A 20,239-nucleotide genomic window follows, 5' to 3' on the forward strand; every position below is an offset into this window, starting at 1 on the left:
TCTTTAATAAACTCGAATTTGGTAAAGTTTAGCGTCAGGTATACTGGTTTGTAAATCTTTGTTTCCATTTTTTAAATGGCAGTATTTTTTGTCTCCAATACTTTTCTCACTGTCATTGATCTTATGACATAGAGATCTTATTATATAGGTCCCTCCATGTACTCACTCCCATTAGAATGCCCTGCCTCACTTTCTCAGTCTCTACTCCACTGCTTTCTCCCCAGGGAGGATTTGGCTTCTTCTATGGCCACCATGCGTCTGCCTTCAGTCTCTATCGTCCAGACTCCTCTTGCTTAATACAGTCCTCAAAGGAACCTGGCTCCATGGTTCATCCTTGGAGTCTTCATCCTTGGCAAACAGACAACCTTAGAGGGCGGTAGATGAGGTTTCTCTAAGAAGGACTACAAGGCGTGTGCGCGCGCATGTGTGTGTGTGTGTGTTTTGTGCGTGTGCGTGCACGCGTGTGCACATGCTAAGCCTACTTATGTGTGATTGTGAAAGAATATGATGCAGGTCACTGTTACCATAGGTAGGAGCAGCATAGAAGAGCAGCATAGGATTTGCTTACTGTAGCAACCTCTTGGTCGTTGTGCAAGTCTACACAGCCCAAGGCTTGTCCAATCACACACACAGTATATTCTGAACCTCACCCTCTGTTTTTCTTGTTTGTATATCATATATTCTTTAGAGTTTGTTATAATTCTAAATATTATTCTGGTGCTTACATCATGTAATGCTTATTTTCTTTGTTTAGTGTTGCAAGGTGTTAACTATATGTACTGTATCTTTCTTCATGTTTTATAGCACCACACAAGATGTCACTTCAATTTGAAAAAGGGTCTTTGCCACAGAGAAGACACACGATATCACTCATCAGTCACCCAGCTTCCAACACCAAACCCACCCTCCCTCCAATCCCTCAGGGCCGGAAGTACAGCAGTACTTAACATTGAAAGTACACCATTACTAACACGGAAACCTTGCTCCGATCACACCCAGTTCCTGTGTCTCACCTGGCCATGGATCCTGGCTGTTTCTTGCACCGCCATCTACCTCCAAAAGAATGTCCTGTATGCCTTAATTTTCTCAATCAATTTCTTTTGTGATTCTCTGAATAGTGTTTATTTTTTATGTAAGTTATTCTTAACTTTTAGAAAAGGAATTTGTTTTTCCCACAGCCATTAATGACTTTTCCAGCTGCTTCCTGCCTGAAAGATCTGACGGCAGAGTCCCCCAGGATCTCTGCGTTGCTATGTGCAATGTGATTTTTGTCTTTGGGTTTATTTTTTTTCCTCTTTATTGAATTTATTGAGGTGACACTGATTAACACAATTATACAGGTTTCAGGTGCACAATTCCACAGCGCACCATCTGAACACTGTCCTGTGTGTTCATCTCCGCAGGGCGGGTCTCCTTCCATCACCATTTATTCCACCCTTTGATTTTTCGATATATCCAACTGGGATTGTGCTCTTGAAATTTCACTGTGTCCATTTATAACATTAGTGTATACTCTAGGGAATTGAAATGTTTTCTTCTTCTGATTATGAAAGGATTGTAGAGTTGCACCTAGCTATGCCAAACATGATATCAACTGCATCTCTCAAAGAGAGTTAATTAATGGAATTCTCATGGTTCTTGACTAGCTTTAGCAATATCAAGGAATAAAAAGTATCAGATATTTTTTAATGCACCCTTTCCTGACTCTGATCATGTATTGCCTGCCATTAGAAATGTTTTAAACAACTTTAATAATCTTTATGGTTTCACTACTTGCTACTAGTATTTGCAGAAAGAAAATATGGTAAGGCTGGCATTCAGCTGGTGTGCCAGTAGGATTATCCTGGTTGTTGAAATATTGCAGCACAGCCATTTGGGTTGCTAAATGGTCTCTTCTGGAATCCTCTGTGCTAGAGGACTCCTGGGGACAGGAGCCTTCAGCAGTGCTGTACCAATTGTTATATATTTTAAATAACAAAACCCTCTAATGACTTCCCATTTTAACATATCTAAACCCCCTTTAATGACTCCTTCTCCCTGACTGCATGTGGATGTACCAGGATTTGCAGTCATCTGTCTTCCACAGCCCAGTTCTCAGCAGAAGTTGGACAAAGTTCTTTTCTTGGGGTTGGTGGGAGGGAATGGGGGCAGGATGTGGGGAGGAGGACCAGGCTGAGCAGGAAAAGGGAGGCAGTTCTCTCTGGGAAAGTGGGAAAGCAGAAGAGGGGGCCTTGTGCCCCCAAAATCTTAATGAATAGTTACTTCCACCTGCATCATCTCATCTTTTAAAAAGTTATTGTGAAGTATTTTAGATGCAATAGAAGATATCACAGTTACAATTTCAGACAATGTGGAGGAGGTGCACTTTTCCTTGTTTCTCCTACTAAGTACAGCTAAAATCCTAGAAATTACATATAAAGTAAACATAAGAAGACTGAGAGGTGAAAGGGAGAAGAGAGATGTAGGGACCTGAGTGACAGCACAGTGCTGGTTTTCCTTTTGCCTCAATTACCCTGAAATGGGTGCTGGAAGAGCTGCGACCTCAAACACTAGCACTAGTGAAGAATAGTAACCTCCATCTTGGATAAAAATTGCTGTTTAAAATTTTAACCCTGCCATCCTGGCTTCTGTAAACATTTGCTTGCTTAATTAATAGGGAAAAATAAGACTACTCCCCATTCCAGAGAGGCCATAAACTGTGCCCCAGACAGAGCTGTCAGTGCTGGCGCCAGGTCAGGCCTTGAGATACGGTCTCACGGCCCTGTCCCAGCACACAGGACTTTTTCTCAGAAGGTCGGGAAGTCTCATTCCAAATTTGGAAAATAAAGAGCTGAAAAACATACAAATAAGGAAGATTTCCACCATATTGGGCCCCAGAATTTGAGAAGCAAGAGTTCCTCTGGGCCCGCTAGTGCTAGCGAAAATGAAAAGGACTCCAAGTAAATTTGGCTTATTGATTAAGATGTGTTCTGATTTACAATATAACAGCAGTACCATCAACAAAGACTTCAACAAAAAGCCTGTGCTCTCCGCCTACAAGGAAGGCGGCAGCCTAGCAGGAGAGAAAGCTTGTAGACAATAACTGGATCTTTTTAGCCTGGACTTCCATTCCCTATCTGGTAGCAATGAGGCATCTCCTCCCCTTCCCATCAGTGGCATCAGAGAAGGTCTGAGGAGACCCAGGACTTCTACCATCTCTTTGCGGTGTCAGGGGGTGCCCTGTGCAGAGGAGAAAGGAGTGCCCCTTCCCCTCCCAGCAAAGGTGGTCTCAGTGGAGGCCTAGTGGGGACCCTAAACTTCCATGTTCACCCAGCATTAATAAGGCATCATTTCTACCTTTCCCACCCTATGTGTCAAAATCAGCCGGGATGTAGAATTCACGACATCATCATCCAATAGGATTTGACATTTATAGAGCATTCCCTCCAGTGACAGCCCAATAAGCATTCATTTCAAGTTCTCATGGAGCATTTATCACAACAGACCATATCCTGGACCATCAAAAGAACACCTTAGTGCATTTAAAAGAACTGAAATCATACAAAGTTTGTTCTCTGACTACACTGGAATCTAGAAAATAATAATAGAAAGATAACAGAAAAAATCTCCAAACATCTGTCAACCGAACAGCACTCTCTTAAATTCATGGGTCTATGAGGAATTCTCAAGGTAATTAAAGAAATATAACAAACTGGAAAAAGATTAAAATACATCACATCAGCCCCAGCTGGTGTGGCGCAGTTGGTTGGGCATTGTCCTGTGCACTGAAAGGTTGCAGGTCCTATTTCTGGTCAGGACACATGCCCGGGTTTTGGGCTTGATCCCTGGTAGGGGGCGTGTAGGAGGCAGCCAATCAATGTTCCACTCTCACATACATGTTTCTCTCTCTCCCTTCCTCTCTCTCTAAAAATCAATACAAAAATCTTAAAAACATATACCATATCAGAATTTGTGAGATGCAGCTAAAACAGTGCTGAAAGGGAAATGTATAGAACTAAATCCATACACTAGAAGAGAGGATTCCCAAATCAATGAGCTCCTTTATACTCTGGTTTCTCTTCAGATCGTATAAATCTTTCGCCTTTTACCAAATCAATGAGCTCCTATCTCAAGCACCTAGAAAAAGAATAAAATAAACCCAAAACAAGCAGAAGGAAATAATAAAGATTAGAAGTCAAGAAAAATGAAAACAGAAAAATAATAAACAAAAACCAAGAAAACAAAAAACTAGTTCTTTGAAAAGATCAATAAAATTTATAACTTCTCTCTGGTGAAACTGACAAAAAAAAAGTCACAATTACCAATATTAGAAATGAAGCAAAGGATGGAACTACAGACTCTGTGGACATCAAAAGGATAAGAGACTACTACAAACAATACTATATACCTAAATTTGACAGCTTATATGAAATGGACCAATTCCTCAAGAACACACACCACCACAACTTACCCATTATGGGATAGGTAATTTGAATCCTATATAATAAAAGGCTAATATGCAAATTGACCTATGGCAGAATGAGTATGTATGAATTCAATCGTATTAATCAAATCATTTATTTTCCTTTTTTTTCAACTTACTCATACTGATATATTAAAAAACCTCTTACAGTGATTGAGTTTCTGTTCCTTTCTCTCTAGCCGCTCTCTCTTCCTTCTTTCCTCCTCCCTCCTACCCTCCCTGCCTCCCTCACAGATTACCTGCTGACTGTAGAAAAGTTAGTTCTACATTAACAGAAATGCTTACAGAAGCATCAAAGGCAATATCACACAAATGAACAAGCAGCAATATTTTAGTCAAAGTAAGAGGTCAAGACAAAAAAAATCAGTAAATGATACATAAAATACCCTTTTACATTAAACCAGGCACATCCCATTACTAAGATATAGCAGTCACAAAACCTTAAGATTTTTTATTTGGCATTTGTTTTTTTAAACATTTTTTACTTTATTTTTATTGCAGTAACATTGGTTACTAACAGCATATAATTTTCAGATAAAACAAATTATAATGGGTTATCTGTGTGCATTATGACGGGCTCACCACCAAAGTCTAGTTTCCATTCATCACCATACATGGGACCCCCTCTACCCATTTTGCCCTCCCCTCTGGTACCTACCAATCTGTTGTCTGTATCTTTGAGTTTAAACCCTCATGAATTGACTTGTGTAACATCAAAGCATATAAAGCAAAAAGTGTTGGAAATGTAATTACTTTCTGTCCAAAGCAAAGCATTATCATCGATAAAATTAGGATGATAACTGGAGTGCCTGTTAGGATCCTTGTGGTAATTAAGCTAGATAATGCACGTGTAGGGAGCAAGAACACCCCATGCCACACACTCTTAATCTTATTCTTAGTCATTTCAGGACCATCTCACTCCATTCTGTTTCTCCTCCCTTGGTTTTTACCTGGGGAGCCAACGGGTTCCTGCATTAATGAGAAGTGCCGTGGCTTTGCCTGCTCTCCAGGATCCCTGCCTGTGGCTGCGGCCACACCCCCGCCATTCAGACCACCGCAGGTATGCCACCCCTCCTTTAATGCAACTTTGGTTCTTTTCATGAAAGCACATAATAAGCCAGCTGCTCCATGTGTCTGAGGCCAGGGATCTTTCTGAGCCTCTCTCTGCCTTGACACCTAAAGTATTCGTTCCTGGACGAGTGCCCACCACGTGGATATACTGGGACCTCGGTGAGCAGGCTGCCAGCGAGCTGTGTACCGTAGGCCAAGCAGTGGGCGTAAGTGCCTGCTCTGAAGGTCCCACATCAGGTCGGATTTCTGCTGTTCCTGGACCCTGACGTTATGTCTCTAGAGTAATGGCTGTCAACTTGGTTTGCATCTCAGACTCTCCATAAGCTTGAACACCACCAAAGCCCAGGCTCCATCCCAAGCCAATTAGAGATGGACCTGTGGGCTTGGGGCTCAGGCACTGCATTTTTCAAAAAGTCCCCAGAGTGATTCCAACGTGTAGCCAGGTTCAAGAACCACAGCTAGATGGTGGAGTGGGAGGTTTCTGCAACGATTTTGTCCAAGTTCTTATTATTTGCCTTCAGGGGTTTACAAGTGATCATGTCACCATGCTCATTAGCATAAAGCAATTATGATCTCATCGTTATTGACGTCATGGTTAAAAATGTTATTTTGTTGCTTAGGTTTAATATTTTTCATATGCTTTTGTAAAATTAGTATTCTCTTCTTAAGAACTGTTGGTTGCCTAGGTGCTTTGGCTCAGTGGATCAAGTGTACACCTGTGGACCCAAGGGTCTGGGGTTTGATTCCGGTCAAGGGTGTGTGCCTAGACTGCAGGCTCCTCCTCGGCCCAGGCCCTGGTTGGGGCTCGTGCAGGAGGCAACTAATGGATGAGTCTCTCTCTCATTGATATTTCTCTCTGCCTTTCCCTCTGTCTCCCACTCTCTCTAAAAGTCAATGGAAAAATATCTTCGGGTGAGGATTTAAAAAAAAAAATTATTGGTTCAGGTCTTTGTTACATTTTTATCCTGGCATGTTAGTGTTTTATATTTTTATTGAGAATTATGTGTATTGAATATTAACTATTTGGTCCCCACTTGTTATCATGAATTCTTATTTTCTAAAAGCAGCACTGTCCAGTAGAGTTTTCCGTGAAAATATAAATGCATAGAAATATCGACATTGTCCAATATGGAAGCCACAAAATAGCCCCATGTGGCTACTGTGACGGAGGAACTAAATTTTTAGTTTTACTTTTATTAATTTAGATGTAAGTAACTGCATGTGCTAGTGGCTACCATATGGGACAGTGAAAAGCAAAAGGGTTTCTCATCATGGTTTGGGGGCCACCTGTCCCTACTTGAGCCAAATGAAGCAGAGACAAGGTTGAATCATATCCGTGTGTTTATGCCAATAATGCCGGCAGGATGGGAGAGCAGCAGCTCATCCTGTACATCTGCTCTGACCGCCCCCCCAGCCGGCTGATTGCATATGGATAAGGAAGAAAGACTAACTGTGAGGGCGGAGGGAGGCAGGGTGAGGGCTGCAGGGTGTCTGTGTGTCTCCTCCCAGGATCTTAAAGTCCAATAACAAGGTGGTTCATTTGCTATGACTTTTAAAACGGCTCCCCCAGTCCTGGGACCAAGCATGGCAGCATTCCTGAGGCAAACTCCGGGAGGGTCCCGGGTCCAGGCACAGCAACCAAATCAAAGTATCTCCTGTGCTTTGTCTGTTCTCAACATGTACTTTCTTTCTGAGTAATGGGCCCATCTGAGTAATGGAGGCATCGCTGATCTTTTTACATCCTGTGTTTCTCCTCGTTTCCCGGGGTCTGTAGGAAAACCCTTATCTACAGTTGGTAAGGTGAATAATCCTTAAACATCTGTGGCCCTATTCTTGTTGCATTCCCCTTCCCCCTATTAAAAATGTGGTTTATCATTATATTGTATAAACTTTATTAATGCTCTTTGTGCCTTGGGATGTGCTCATTTTTAAACCAGTGGAATTGAAAGTCTGTGGTATAAAATGTTGCTACATCTACTAACTCGGTTTTACTAATTGTATTTTTTAAAAATATTTTTTATTTCAGAGAGGGAGAGGGAGTCAGAGGAGAGAACATCAATGATGAGAGAGAATCATTGATTGGCTGCCTCCTGCAGGCCCACTGAGAATTGAACCCGCAACCTGAGCATGTGCCCTGACCAGGAATCAAACTGTGACCTCCTGGTTGTAGGTCGATGCTCAACCACTGAGCCATGCTGGCTGGATGCTAATTGCATTGTTTAAACTGCCTGGAGATATCCTCTTATTTTTACCAACTTGCTGTGTCATAGATGATATTGGTATTTTAGTACCTCACTATAGTTGTGTTTCTGTGTCTGTCTTCTTACATATTGAATAGTTTTTTGCTTTATAATTTTTTTTAAGGAGTATATAGGAGGTTTTTTAAAAATATATTTTTATTGATTTTTTTTTTACAGAGAGGAAGGAAGAGGGATAGAGAGTTAGAAACATTGATGAGAGAGAAACATCGATCAGCTGCTTCCTGCACAACCCCTACTGGGGACGTGCCCACAACCAAGGTACATGCCCTTGACTGGAATCGATCCTGGGACCCTTCAGTCCGCAGGCCGACGCTCTATCCACTGAGCCAAACCGGTTACAGCTGCTTTATAAATGTTGATGTTATGTTAATCAGCTCATAAATGCCCAGGACTATTATAACATAGATATGGATTTCACTTTGCTTCAATATAAAATGGGGCTTTAACTTTTCCTTTGGTAAGATCAGTGCCACCTCTGCTTATTTTGTTTGCCTGACATATTTTGTTCTATCCTTCTGATCTTATTCTTTCTATGTAATTTGATTTTGGTCTCACTGTTGTAATAGACGTAGTTGGATTTCTTCTCTAACTCAGTCTAACTTCAGTGGTAGAGCAAAACGATCTTTATTTTGTTTCAATACTGATGAGTTCAGTCCTATTTCTGTCATTTTGTTTATATTTTGTGGTGAGTTAGAGACTGTAAAAAACAGCTGTTTCACTGACTGGTTTATGTCTTTTGTATATATTTGCTCTTTTCATTTACAGTGATTTGGAAGATATATTTTTCCCTACTCTGATGTATAACATGGAATTTAAAATGCTTTTATTTCTCCCTGCCTTTCCAATTTTCACAATTATAAATTTAATTAGGAATTATAGGCTCAGTTTATGGGACTCCCCCCTACCCCTCTTTTGGCTTCATACTCAGTAGTTATGTTGTTTTATTTCTCTCTGGGTTTTTCAGTAGTTTCAGTGTTTACTACCAATTCTGTTACATGATTGCTTTCTCATTGTCAAATTTCTTAATCTAAAAGCCCAAAGGGAAAGTGAGGGGAGGGGAGCATTTCAGAAAATAGTTCTACAGTAATGTAGGAATCTGTTTGATTTTCTGTATTCTAGTAGACAGATGAGGTGAGAGGTGACTGAATTTTCTAACATTTGTTGAAAACATATATTCTGCTATTCCAGGGTATATTTTCTATCTACTCTCCCAGGATGCTGTGCTCAGGGGCTATACCAAGACTTGGCATTGGACTTAACTTTAGATTTCATTCCTAGTGCCAGTTATTTTGTTACTGTTGTTTTATTTGAATTTTATAATTTCTTTGGATTATTTTTTATTTTATTTTTTGCCTTTCATAAATGTTTGAATGGGGAGCTAGGATAGGTAGATGCTAACATGCTGCATTTCAATTTCTAGAAAGCACTAAATTTTCAAAAGTTCATAAAGATGTGCGTCTGCATCTATGTATATGTAGGTTATACCACTCCATTCCAAAAAGGTTCAAGGACACTTACAGTGGTGTATTCAATTCAATCAGATAAAACATGAAAAAGTAAGGATATTGGAGCAATGAAACAAAGGTCATGTTTAATATATAAAGTGAAAGCTCTTTTTGTTAGAGGTGGGTCACAAAATTAGGCTTCCTGGGAGTCACAGTAAAAATGCAAGCATGGTCAGTTCCACAGTGTCCAGATTCATGGCGACCTTAAGGTAAAGGCAAATGGTTGGCCCGGAACAGTACAGCTTTTCTTGATTAATGAGACTTTGGGGGACATTTTTAAAAAATTTTTATTGATTGATTTGAGAAAGAGTGTGAGAGAGAGAAACATCGATTTGTGGTTTCACTTATTCATTCATTGGTTGCTTTTATGAGCTGCGACTGGGAATTGAACCCGCACTCCTGATGTGTCTGGACAACAAACGGAACTACCTGGCCAGGACCCCGAGACGGTTTTGTCCCGTTCTCCCAAGGAGGGCGCTGTAGGAATGTCTGGCCCACATTCTCAATACCTTACAGACAGTGACTGCAGTTGAGTTTGACACGGGTGATTTTCTGAAATGTCCTTCAAAAAAGGAAATTCTTGAGAGGCCCTGTCTAAATAAAGGTAGGGAGGCACTACAACATAAGGATTCACTGTGTGAGACTGCTGTCCGAATATCTGAGTTCAAATTCTGATTCAGGCATTTGCTGGGAGTCTGACCTTGGGCAATTTCCTCGCCTCTTCGTTATTTCAACTGCTAGGTTCACTCATGGAGGGACTGATGGAGATGTCATTTACAGGCGTGGGGGTGGGGAGGGAGGGAGGGCACGTCATGAATCAGGCTGAGCAGCAGCAGGCAGGTCTCCAGACCCGCTGCGGTGGGTCTTGCAAGAAAATTAATAGTCAAGCAGTGGAAAATTAAAGGAAAAGAAAGCACTCTGTCAGTTCTGAGAGTCACATTTCCATATGTTTAAAAGCGGGCACACTGAGAAATGGATGGCATGCCACAGCCACTTTGGCAGCGTTGTTTTTCTTTCTGGGTAGGATATTGAATGATGGTGTATATTTCAATTTATAACATTTGAGGTTCAATACAGCTCGGTCGTGATCATTATTCTAAGAGACCGGCTTTCCTCGGGGGCAGCCGAGGTCTGTGTGGAGAGGTGGAATAGTCCCTCAGAAGTTCTGGCAATCCAGGAGGCCATGGCTGGCTGGCTGGGTTCTGGCGAAGAAGGTGTTCAGCAGACATATGGACCTTCCATTTTAAAAGCATGCCTTCTTCTCTAAGTCCCTCATAATGAGGGAAAGAGCTGCATGTACCAGGAAACGCCTTTGTCACGGAGATAAAAGAGTTGACCCTCTGTACGCCCTAAGCGTCTGTAGCCGCAAGTAAATTCAAAATATCATGGCGTGTGGGCGTGGTTTCCGTTTGGGACGCGTGGCAGTTATTAAACCACAAATAAACATAATGTGCAGCCCTGACCAGTTTGGCTCAGTGGATAGAGCGTCGGCCTGTGGACCGAAGGGTCCTGGGTTCGATTCCAGTCAAGGGCATGTACCTTGGTTGCGGGCACATCCCCAGTAGAGGGTGTGCAGGAGGCAGCTGATTGATGTTTCTCTCTCATCAATGTTTCTGGCTCTCTATCCCTCTCCCTTCCTCTCTGTAAAAAAATCAATAAAAATATGTTTTTGTAAAAAACAAATACTGTGCAACGAGAGGCAGGGAGAGAACAAGCGCCCAGCCTGCCAGGGTCCCCTGCAGGGCCCCGCCCTGGGGCTCTGTGTTTTCCTCACCAAGTCCGGCCGGCCGGGACTATTGAGAGATCAATGCTAGCAGCCCCTCCCTCTGACCTTTCCCTTCTGTGTGGCAATCTCCCCGCTGTTGTCCAGGCCGGCGAACCCGCAGGCAGGACATAGGAAACCACCCTGTTGGAGCTCGGGAGCCCAGGCCAGGCGGCTGTGGGCAGGGAGGCTCACAGCCTAGTCCCCCAGAGTCGTCCACATAAAGTGTTCGTCAAATGGTAAATGCTCAGCTAACGTGGCTGTTTGTGTAGGTGTTTTCGGCAAGGCGGGCTTTGGAAGATATGAAGGGTCTGTTAGGGACACCGGAAATGCCCTGTGCTTCCTGGTGCCTGGGAGGGGGAAGACCTAGACTTCCCTGGTGGGTCAAGCAGTCACGCACACAGCTTGCCTGGGGCCGCCCCCGCTTATGCCCGTTGTCCCAGCGAAGCTACTGGCAGAGCTCCTGTCGCCCCTCCAGAGTGTCCTAGTGCAGGTGACTGTTTATATGGCTACTCTGTGTGTGGGCCACGTGAAGTCTGTCTGCTCATTGGTGCTCATACAATGTAAGAAACAGGATAACTTAAATATAGAAGGATTTAAACATTAATAACATACAAGCTGAAGAATAAGAATTTCAGGACCAAGAAATCAACCTTGATAATAAATAAAATCTCAAATTAGAAAGGAAGAGAGACCATAGTGTAAGAAATTTCCATATAAAACTTATGTGAAAAGCATTTGGCACTAAAATAACTGAAATTTCAAAAAAAGTATTTAAAAGTGTTACTCTAAGAAATGCAATAATAAATCTTAAAAGATGAAACAGAGGGCCGGAAGATTAAATAAATTTTAAAATAAGACAAGACTATACATAGAAAACAAAACAATAAAAATAGAGTGAGAAAAACTCACTAAAACAATATATACCTCTGCACATAACACACACGTATATGTTTCTCTTTTTAATATATTTATATATACATATTTATCTCCTTAGAAAAAACAAAAACTAAAAGAGAAATGGTGAAACAATGAAAACCAGGCCGTGGTTGGAAGCTAGGGAATAGAATTCTGTGCACCGTGGTTTGCTCACAGTGCAAGGCCCAAGCAGAGTCCCCGTGGGGAGAAGAGGTGTGAGGGCACCCAGGGAATTATGCCCCCTCTTCTCCCAAACCACAGCAAACCCCTTAAACCGTGTTGGTGAGACGCTGCATCGTTGAATATATGCCGCTCAGATCTCCAAATGCCTAAACATTGTATGTTATTGTTTTCATACTTTTTTGAAAGGTAGTCATGTGAAAAAAACTCTTCCTTAAAAGTACCCGGTTAATGAAAACACCCCAATCCCAAAATCTATGATAGCAAAGGGCGTTGTTTACAAAGACGATGAAATGAACAGGAAAAACAGCTCCTTGGTGTAACAATCTGCCCAGCACCAGACAGAATCAACGATATTGCTGTTTTTAAAAAGCAGATGCAGAAGTTTGTTGAACAGGCGCTATGAAAAATGAGAGCAATTTGATCCGCTCATCAGAATGCCTCCATCAAATCAGAGAGGCCCAGCTAAGGTCATGTCTTGTTTGCATTTAAGGAGAAAGGTGTGCAGTTTCATATTTAACTTGTGAAAAGCTCCAGGTTTTTATTAATCCAGGCAGTTGATGGCGTGAGAGAGGAATTTACAATTTGATGAGGTGAATTCCGCAGCTTGTTAAATTAGAACCCCAGACACTAAAGCTCCCAGTCTGATTTTCACCCTAGTTTATGAGGTTCTCTTGAAAATTTATTATCCTAATGCACGCCTCTCATTCTCTAACTCCTGTAAGAAATGGTACTTCCCACCAATTACAAAGTCAAAAATATTCTCCATTGCCACTGTGGAGTAAATTGTATATTTACTGGATCATTGGGCTTAGGAACTGAGGTACAATCTGTTTTCCCCCTGAAATTGTGGTACTTGAAAATTGTAGCAAAATCCCTGCTCTAACTCAGAATTCTGACAAATGGAGATTTGGCTTGGGTCACTACATTTACCTAAATAATAACTCCACTTGCTTGTTCTTGGCTCAGGTCCTTAAAAACCCAATTAGTGTGTGATTCAGGAAGCCAGATGAAAGAAGGAAAAAGAAAGACAAGAAAGGCGTGGTAACTTGAAGTTCAATATTCTGGTTGGTTCCAGTGCACCAGCATTAATGAGGTGACCTTCACCCAGGAAATGAAGCCACCAGGAGAGTGTGTGCACTTCCCCTGACTCGGTCCTAGTCTTGCTAGCACATCACTGTCTCACGCCTTCCCCAGTCATCCTGTGTCAATCTCTGTCCAGAGCCCCACCCCACTCCACCCAGGACTCAGCCCCTCCCGGCTTTATTCCTCTCTCGAGCATGTTTCGCCATCCAACATTATTTTAATTATTTATCTTTATTGTGTGTTTTCCCTTATGAAAGGGAAGCCCTGGGAGGGCAGAAGTGACCACAGTTCTGCATTTCCAGTTTGCTGTTACTGTGTGTGTGTGTGTGTGTGTGTGTGTGTGTGTGTGTGTGTGTGGTCTTTTCCCTTTTGCAGAGTGAGAGCAGCACTTGTGAACAGTCTTGGTGTGTCTGCTGGTGCCCGTGTGCAAGCGCTGCTCTATGGGTACAGCCAGGAGTGGCGTTTCTGTTGCAGGATAGACACATTTGTGGCTTTAAAAGGTAACGTCTAATTATCTTCCAATTGGCTGTACCGATTTGCACTCCAGAGCACTATATAAAAAAGAAAAGAAAAAAAAAAGCCCCTTTGATATACTCCCTGTCCATACTTGCTATTTCCTTACTTCATGGCAGCCTATCTGATGAATGTAACATGATACATCACTCAGGTTTTTAGATGCACTTCCCTAATTATTAATGAAAGTGAGCATCCTTTCATGTCTAGTAGCCGTTGGGTGTTTTTATTCTGTGAAATATTGTATCTTTTTTTTTTTTGCCTGTTGTTCTATTCAGTTGTCTTTTCCTTTTTTATTTTAGGGGTTCTGTGTATATTACAAATATGTTCTCCTAGTTTGTAGCTTAATTTTCCTCCTTTCTGCTTCCCTTCTTCCCTCCCTCCCTTGTTACCCTTTCCCCCCAAATGTCTATGTGTCTGGAACAGGATAGGAACCCGTCCATGTCATTCCAAACCATGGCAATTTCTAATGTCCCCCATAACCTTAACTAACTGCACACATAATTTATGGGTCATTTGAGAGGAGCTGAATGCTTGGCAAATTTTAATACCATTTGTTGGAATTATTTGCATCAATGGTATTCTGAGAGTCAAAATTTTAGTTTTATTTCTATTTCTTCCTTGGCCACGTATCTTAATTCTGCATAAAATTTAACATTAAATCTACAAAGATTCTTGTTCTCAGGTTAGATCTAGATTATCTTCTAGTCGATTACAAGCTCTGTACAGAGAGAGGCCCTGCTGGGTTTGCTCACCAATGTCTCCCTCGTGCTGGAGCACCACAACTGGCACATAGCGACTTGCTAATGAATGAAAAAAACACTCGCCTAATGAATCACGTGAAGGATAGATCCACAACAATTGGTCACATGTCTGTAAGAGTCTAAAACTGCTCATAGCCTCTGGACCAGTAAATCTACTTCTCAGGATGTATTCTAAGAAAGAAATCTGATTAGTGTAGACAGAGTCATATACAAGGATGTTCATGCAATCACTATGCTAAAGTAAGTTTGGAAACTTCAAAGGTTAAGTATTCAACAGTAATGAATTTTTGGTAACAATTGTGGAACATTCACATAACAGACTGCCATGAAGTCATTAAAACTCACGTTTTCGGAGATTATAAGAAATGCATACAAGACATTGTTAACTAAATAAAACAGCATGATCCTAATTTTGGTACATGGTTGGTAGGCATGGAGGAAACTAGAAAGAAACATACCAGTATTTTTCAGCAGTTACCTTGGGTGATTGGAATCACCAATGAGTCTGGTTACCACATTACACCACAAGCACCTTGAAATTAGTATGACATTTTTTTCAGCTTGATATTTCTATAGTTCAGCACAGTGCTTGTGAATTGTGGTACTCAACAATTAATTGAAATAATGCACATAAAAACAGTAAGAATTCTAATCCTTCATAGCCTGTTATCAATAACTTACCATTGATCATGTGTTCTGAAATTTCATTATCATATATTCCTGCTTGCAAAGCTAGTGGTTGGCATGCCACACCAGCCACATCCACCAACAGCATTCTGGGCACTGGAAATGACAGAGACAGTTCATACACTTCTCACCAGCGCTTTTGTAGACATTCACAGTGAAGTGTATCTGTTGGACCTTTGCCTTAGATGTGTGAAATGAACGCAACACGCCGTGTCCACGGCAGAGTGTCTGTGTCTTTGTTTGATTTGAAATAGGTATGTTTTATTCACTCTTGATGGGAGATTGTCAAGCATAGGCACTAGGCATTGCCGGGCTTCGTCATGTCTTCCACAAATCATCTACAGTGGTTACATGTGGGCAAATTAAGGAAGATTCAGCATTTTGTTGTCTGTATCTACAAGTTTATTTTTATGTGTTTATTTGTTTTGTTTGCTCATTTGTTGCTTTTTGTTTTATATCCCACATGAGTTCTTGTCTTTTACCCTCTGACTTATTTCACCTAGCACAAAACTCTCAAGATCCATCCAGGTCGTCGCAAATGGCAATATTTTTATGGCCGAGGAGTAGTCCATTGTATATATGTACACTTCTTTACCCAGTCATCTGTCAAAGGTTATTTGTATGTCTTGGCTATTTGGGAATAATGCTACAATGAACATAGGGGTACATATATTTTTTATGAATAAGTGTTTTCAACATTTTGGGGTAGATACCCAGAAGAGGGTCATATGGTAGCTCTATTCTCAATTTCTTTTTTCCTGTTAATTATATGTGGAATCCCTTCACAATTCAGTTTGTGATCTAAGGTTGATACCCACTACACTCACACTCTCCCGCGTGGGGGGAATGTGGTTTTGAGCGCGGAAAACAAAGCTGAGCTTCGCAAAGACGTTAGGGAAAAAACCCAAATCATATCAGCACATATTTGATGCCCATAAGGCAGGAGGCCTTTTGTCTTTCAGCATGTGGCAGCATTGGCGAAATACCTTCTGTCATGTCACCTGCCTGGGTTTTCTGCTGCCCCTAAATGCCAGTCATGCTTACGTAGTCTACCAAGTATGCTCTCTCTACCTAATTAACAGCCTTCTGCAGTGGTTCACAGAGGAGGAGAAGGCTCTCTCAGGAGCTGATCTTAATCCTTCCCGTGTCTCCTGCAGGAAGACACGCGCTTCTGTGCCAAAGGCAAATGTGCCATGCTGGGGAATTTGCATACAGTCTTTACGGGTAATTTATTGCCGAGCTTGGGTGCCTGTTATTGTAAACTGCTGCATACCATGTGATTACAAGATTAAGAAAGGAGCGAATTGCTCATCTTGTCAGTCCAACTGTTTTCTCCCATGATAACATGTGTTATTACACTTTGGGTGATGAAAGATTGTAATTGGCTGTTGACACTGATTGAAGGAAAGAGATGTGGGGTTTTTTGTTGCTGTTTTTATAAAAAAGAGAATTAATTAACTTGGGGAGGGAGGTAACACAATTCAAATCTGCAGCTCTCACAGCTGCAAAACAGGAGAGAATTGTCAGAGTGTTTTCATCTCTTTCTTCCCCACCTGTTTCTCTCCTTTTGATGACATCTCCTCCTAAGTTTAACACATTAAAATTGGCCTGCCAACAGAGAGTGGGGACAGGGGGAACTGGGGAGTCTTCAAAAGAGAAAGAAAAAAAATGTAGCTTTCGGGGTTTATTTACACCAGAGACACGGCAAATGTGTGTGTTTTCCTTGTACACTTTTGAGCATTTGAGGAAGAAGCTGGGCCAGCCCTTTGTCTCTTAAGTTGGTCTAAGCCGGTAACAAACACCTGAGAACTGGCTGCTTGTGGGACAGCCAGGAAGAGGGACCTAGGTAAGTGGGCACAGCCTTCAGTATCCTGGAAGAGCAGTGCAAACCTGCTGTCCAAGACGTTTTAGGAGCCCTTTGGACCACAGGAGAGAAACGGGTCTAAGAATTAGGAGGCAGACATGAGTAGATTCACACCATTACCCTTAACAACCCATCTGCAGAATGTTTGTTTCTTGTTCAAATGCTGCGGGTCTAGAAATTTTAGATTACAAGGGAGGAATGCTTTCAGCAAGGGATCAGCAGAGGTTCGGCTGAGGGGGCAGTTCTTATGCCACTGAAGCAACAGCAAAGAGGACTGCTGCTGCTGCTGCTGGGGTGTTGGACCCGGTGGTCCTGCCACACTGCAGGGACCAGGCAGGCAGGCAGGGGCAGATGCTTCAGGGAGACGGTTTGGGTCATCCCACTGGGTAGAGTCTTGACCAGCTGAGTAGCTGGCAGAGACAAAGCAAACAGAGTATGAGGAATGGGATGAGAAGGTGACAAATACCAACGATGGCCGCAGGGACAGTCGCTAAAATAAGGACTATTAACCAGCCGCATATTTTGCTCCTTGCATTGTTATGAATATATTGGTATGTTAACATTAGCAAATTAATTTGATTATCAGCAACAAATCCCACCACCCTTTTCCTTTTATGTAAGATGTATGGTGGTGACCGTGTAAATTTTGGCTTCAGGCTACAGGATCTCAAAGGGGAATTGGAGCTGAAACAGAGATAAATACGGTGCCTTAAGGGGAAAGAATGGTAGCATGTTCATTTGTAGGAGGAAACGTCACACCACTGTAGGCGGAAGCATGCTGCTTTGCTCTGTAAACAGAAGTTTCACAGGACTCTTCTGAGGAATTAAAGAGAGTTTGATTCTGATGATTTGCAAATCTGAGAACGTAGCCTTCCGGATTAGCCGAACACCAGCTCTGAGGTGGGAAAAATAAGACAAAGGTTTTAAAAGTGAGAGTTGCAAGAAGCTGATGGGTTGCTAGGGAAACAAGATCATAGACATACATCAAGCATTTTTCCGATTGGAGGGGGCAAGTGACTTTCACAGGTTGGCTGACTCAGTCGCCAGCAAGTAGGGTTGTGAGATAAGAACAACGAGCGGTTTCAGTTGACTGGTGGTCAGCAGGTCGGGTCACAGTACCTGGCCAACCGTGGGAGTCCTAAGACATGGTCAGCAGGGGGCGAGGGGTCACCAGGCAGGCCACACCTCCATGTCCTTTGGTGTCTGCAAAACAAACTAGTAAAACAAGTCTTGTGGTGAAACGGAAATGCGGTCAGGTAGACCAGTTCAGAGTTTAAGGCACAAAACAGAACAGGCCAGAGACCAAATTGCAGAAGGGTCTACATATTCAGCCCCCAAATCAGGATATTAGAATCCTCAGCTCGAAGCGTTCGTCTGAAGGTTAAATGTTGTTGTTGAGTCATCCAAGGGGTTTGGGAGTCTCGGAGTCTGCACTGCCCAGAGTCTTGGCCAGCAGTGTTCTGGGAGAGGCTCCTCGGGGGACAGGGGTCATGTGACGGGGAAGGCAGACACTGCAGTGGGAAGGCGCGTGGCCTTTTGTAAACGTGCCTCCTTTTGGCAGCTTTCACTTGGTTTCCGTGATGACTCCCCGGGGGGCTGCACCAGCCCCAATCTGCCTACCTCGTGAAAGAGAAACCATTAGGCTACGTTACCACAGTTTGGGTTTCTATTTCGTGTCATTAAACTTAGTCCTGATACAACGAGTATCCAAGGGATGACAGTTACATTTCCATTTTCTGACAGAATTACATGCGCAGGCACATCTGCAGAGACAAATGTTTTCCAGAAGCGACGTTTGAGCAATACTGGACCAGTGGTTCTTGCTCGGAAGGGGGTATCAGGCAATCCGTGGGTAACGGATAATGCATTAAACACCACTTGTGCCGAAGATACTGAATCATTGGCAATGACAGCTCTTGTAATGATATCTTTATACAATGGTTGTAGGCTTCTTATCAAAGTATAATTCAGGGATGGCATTTCTCCGGGTAGACGAGATAATATAATTTAAGTTTTCCGAGACAGAACGTGAAGAGACTGAAAGAACGGTTAACACGTACATTAAACGTTCTGTAAAGTACAGCTACTTAAGCAAATCGTTGATAAAGGCTGTGTGATTTCATTACCTAGGTTTCCGCGCTGCTACGTGATGCTGCTCATTGACCTGAAAGCCGTGTGCTGCGGACCCAGGAATAGCGGGTACATTTGGGTGTGAAGATTGAAGGTCCAGGATCGTTTGTTTCAGAGTCCTGGTTGGCTCCTTTCTGGGTTTTATTTTCTTCTTGCTTGTATTGAACTACAGATCATGAGCTCTTAGAGCAGCGGTTCTCAACCTGTGGGTCGCAACCCCTTTGGGGGTTGAACGACCCTTTTACCGGGGTCGCCTAAGACCATTGGAAAACATATATATAATTACATATTGTTTTTATGATTAATCACTGTGCTTTAATTATGTTCAATTTGTAACAATGAAATTGGGGGTCACCACAACATGAGGAACTGTATTAAAGGGTCGCGGCATTAGGAAAGTTGAGAACCCCACTGTCTTAGAGGAATGGTAGGGGATAGGATAGGAATTCAAAGACACATGTACCATAATGGTAAAAAGATCAAACTCAAGACCGTTGACACTGGGCATGTGTCTGCACCAAGCAGGGAGGCAGGGCACAGGAAGATCCTACAACCTCTGACTGAGACTCTAGTGGCACAGTGCAGTGATTAGAGTGCGGGTTCTGGAATTAGTCTTCATGGGTTCAAATCCCAGTTCCAACACATGGGTAAGAAGGCAAGTTAGCTCCTCTGTGCCTCAGTTTTCTTACCTGTGAAATGATAATTTTCTAACTTCAATGATTTGTCAGAGGATTAAATAAATCAACATATAAGCCAAGCAAAGTGCCTCATACATGGTAAATGTGCGTTTACTATTACTGTGTCACCCCATTTAATTGCTGGAATTAAAGCCCATTATTTAAACAAGGTTAAAGATTATGGGAAATCGATACACATGAATGACCTGCATGCGAGGAATGTACTCATGCAGTAAACTTCATTTGAAGCCATTATAGGAAATAGCAAAACTCCAGTAATTATCATCAGCTGTTTCCTTAGCTGCAGCTCGCATCTGTGCAGCAGCCAGTCACACACGGTAATGACGCCAGATGCTACG

At 42.3% G+C, this 20,239-nt stretch overlaps 1 protein-coding gene across 1 annotated transcript in view; it reads left to right on the forward strand.

Moving 5' to 3' along the window:
* Window positions 1-1,593, forward strand: part of LRGUK (leucine rich repeats and guanylate kinase domain containing) — a 102,979-nt gene extending 101,386 nt beyond the window's left edge. Inside the window, exon 20 of the mRNA XM_059711822.1 lies at window positions 805-1,593. Coding sequence (XP_059567805.1) covers window positions 805-947 — 143 coding nt within the window. The 3' untranslated portion in view covers window positions 948-1,593. The remainder of the gene's footprint in view (window positions 1-804) is intronic.
* The last annotated feature ends 18,646 nt before the right edge of the window (window positions 1,594-20,239 follow it).

Source organism: Myotis daubentonii, chromosome 10, assembly GCF_963259705.1.
Source record: "Myotis daubentonii chromosome 10, mMyoDau2.1, whole genome shotgun sequence".
Lineage (NCBI taxonomy): Eukaryota > Metazoa > Chordata > Mammalia > Chiroptera > Vespertilionidae > Myotis > Myotis daubentonii.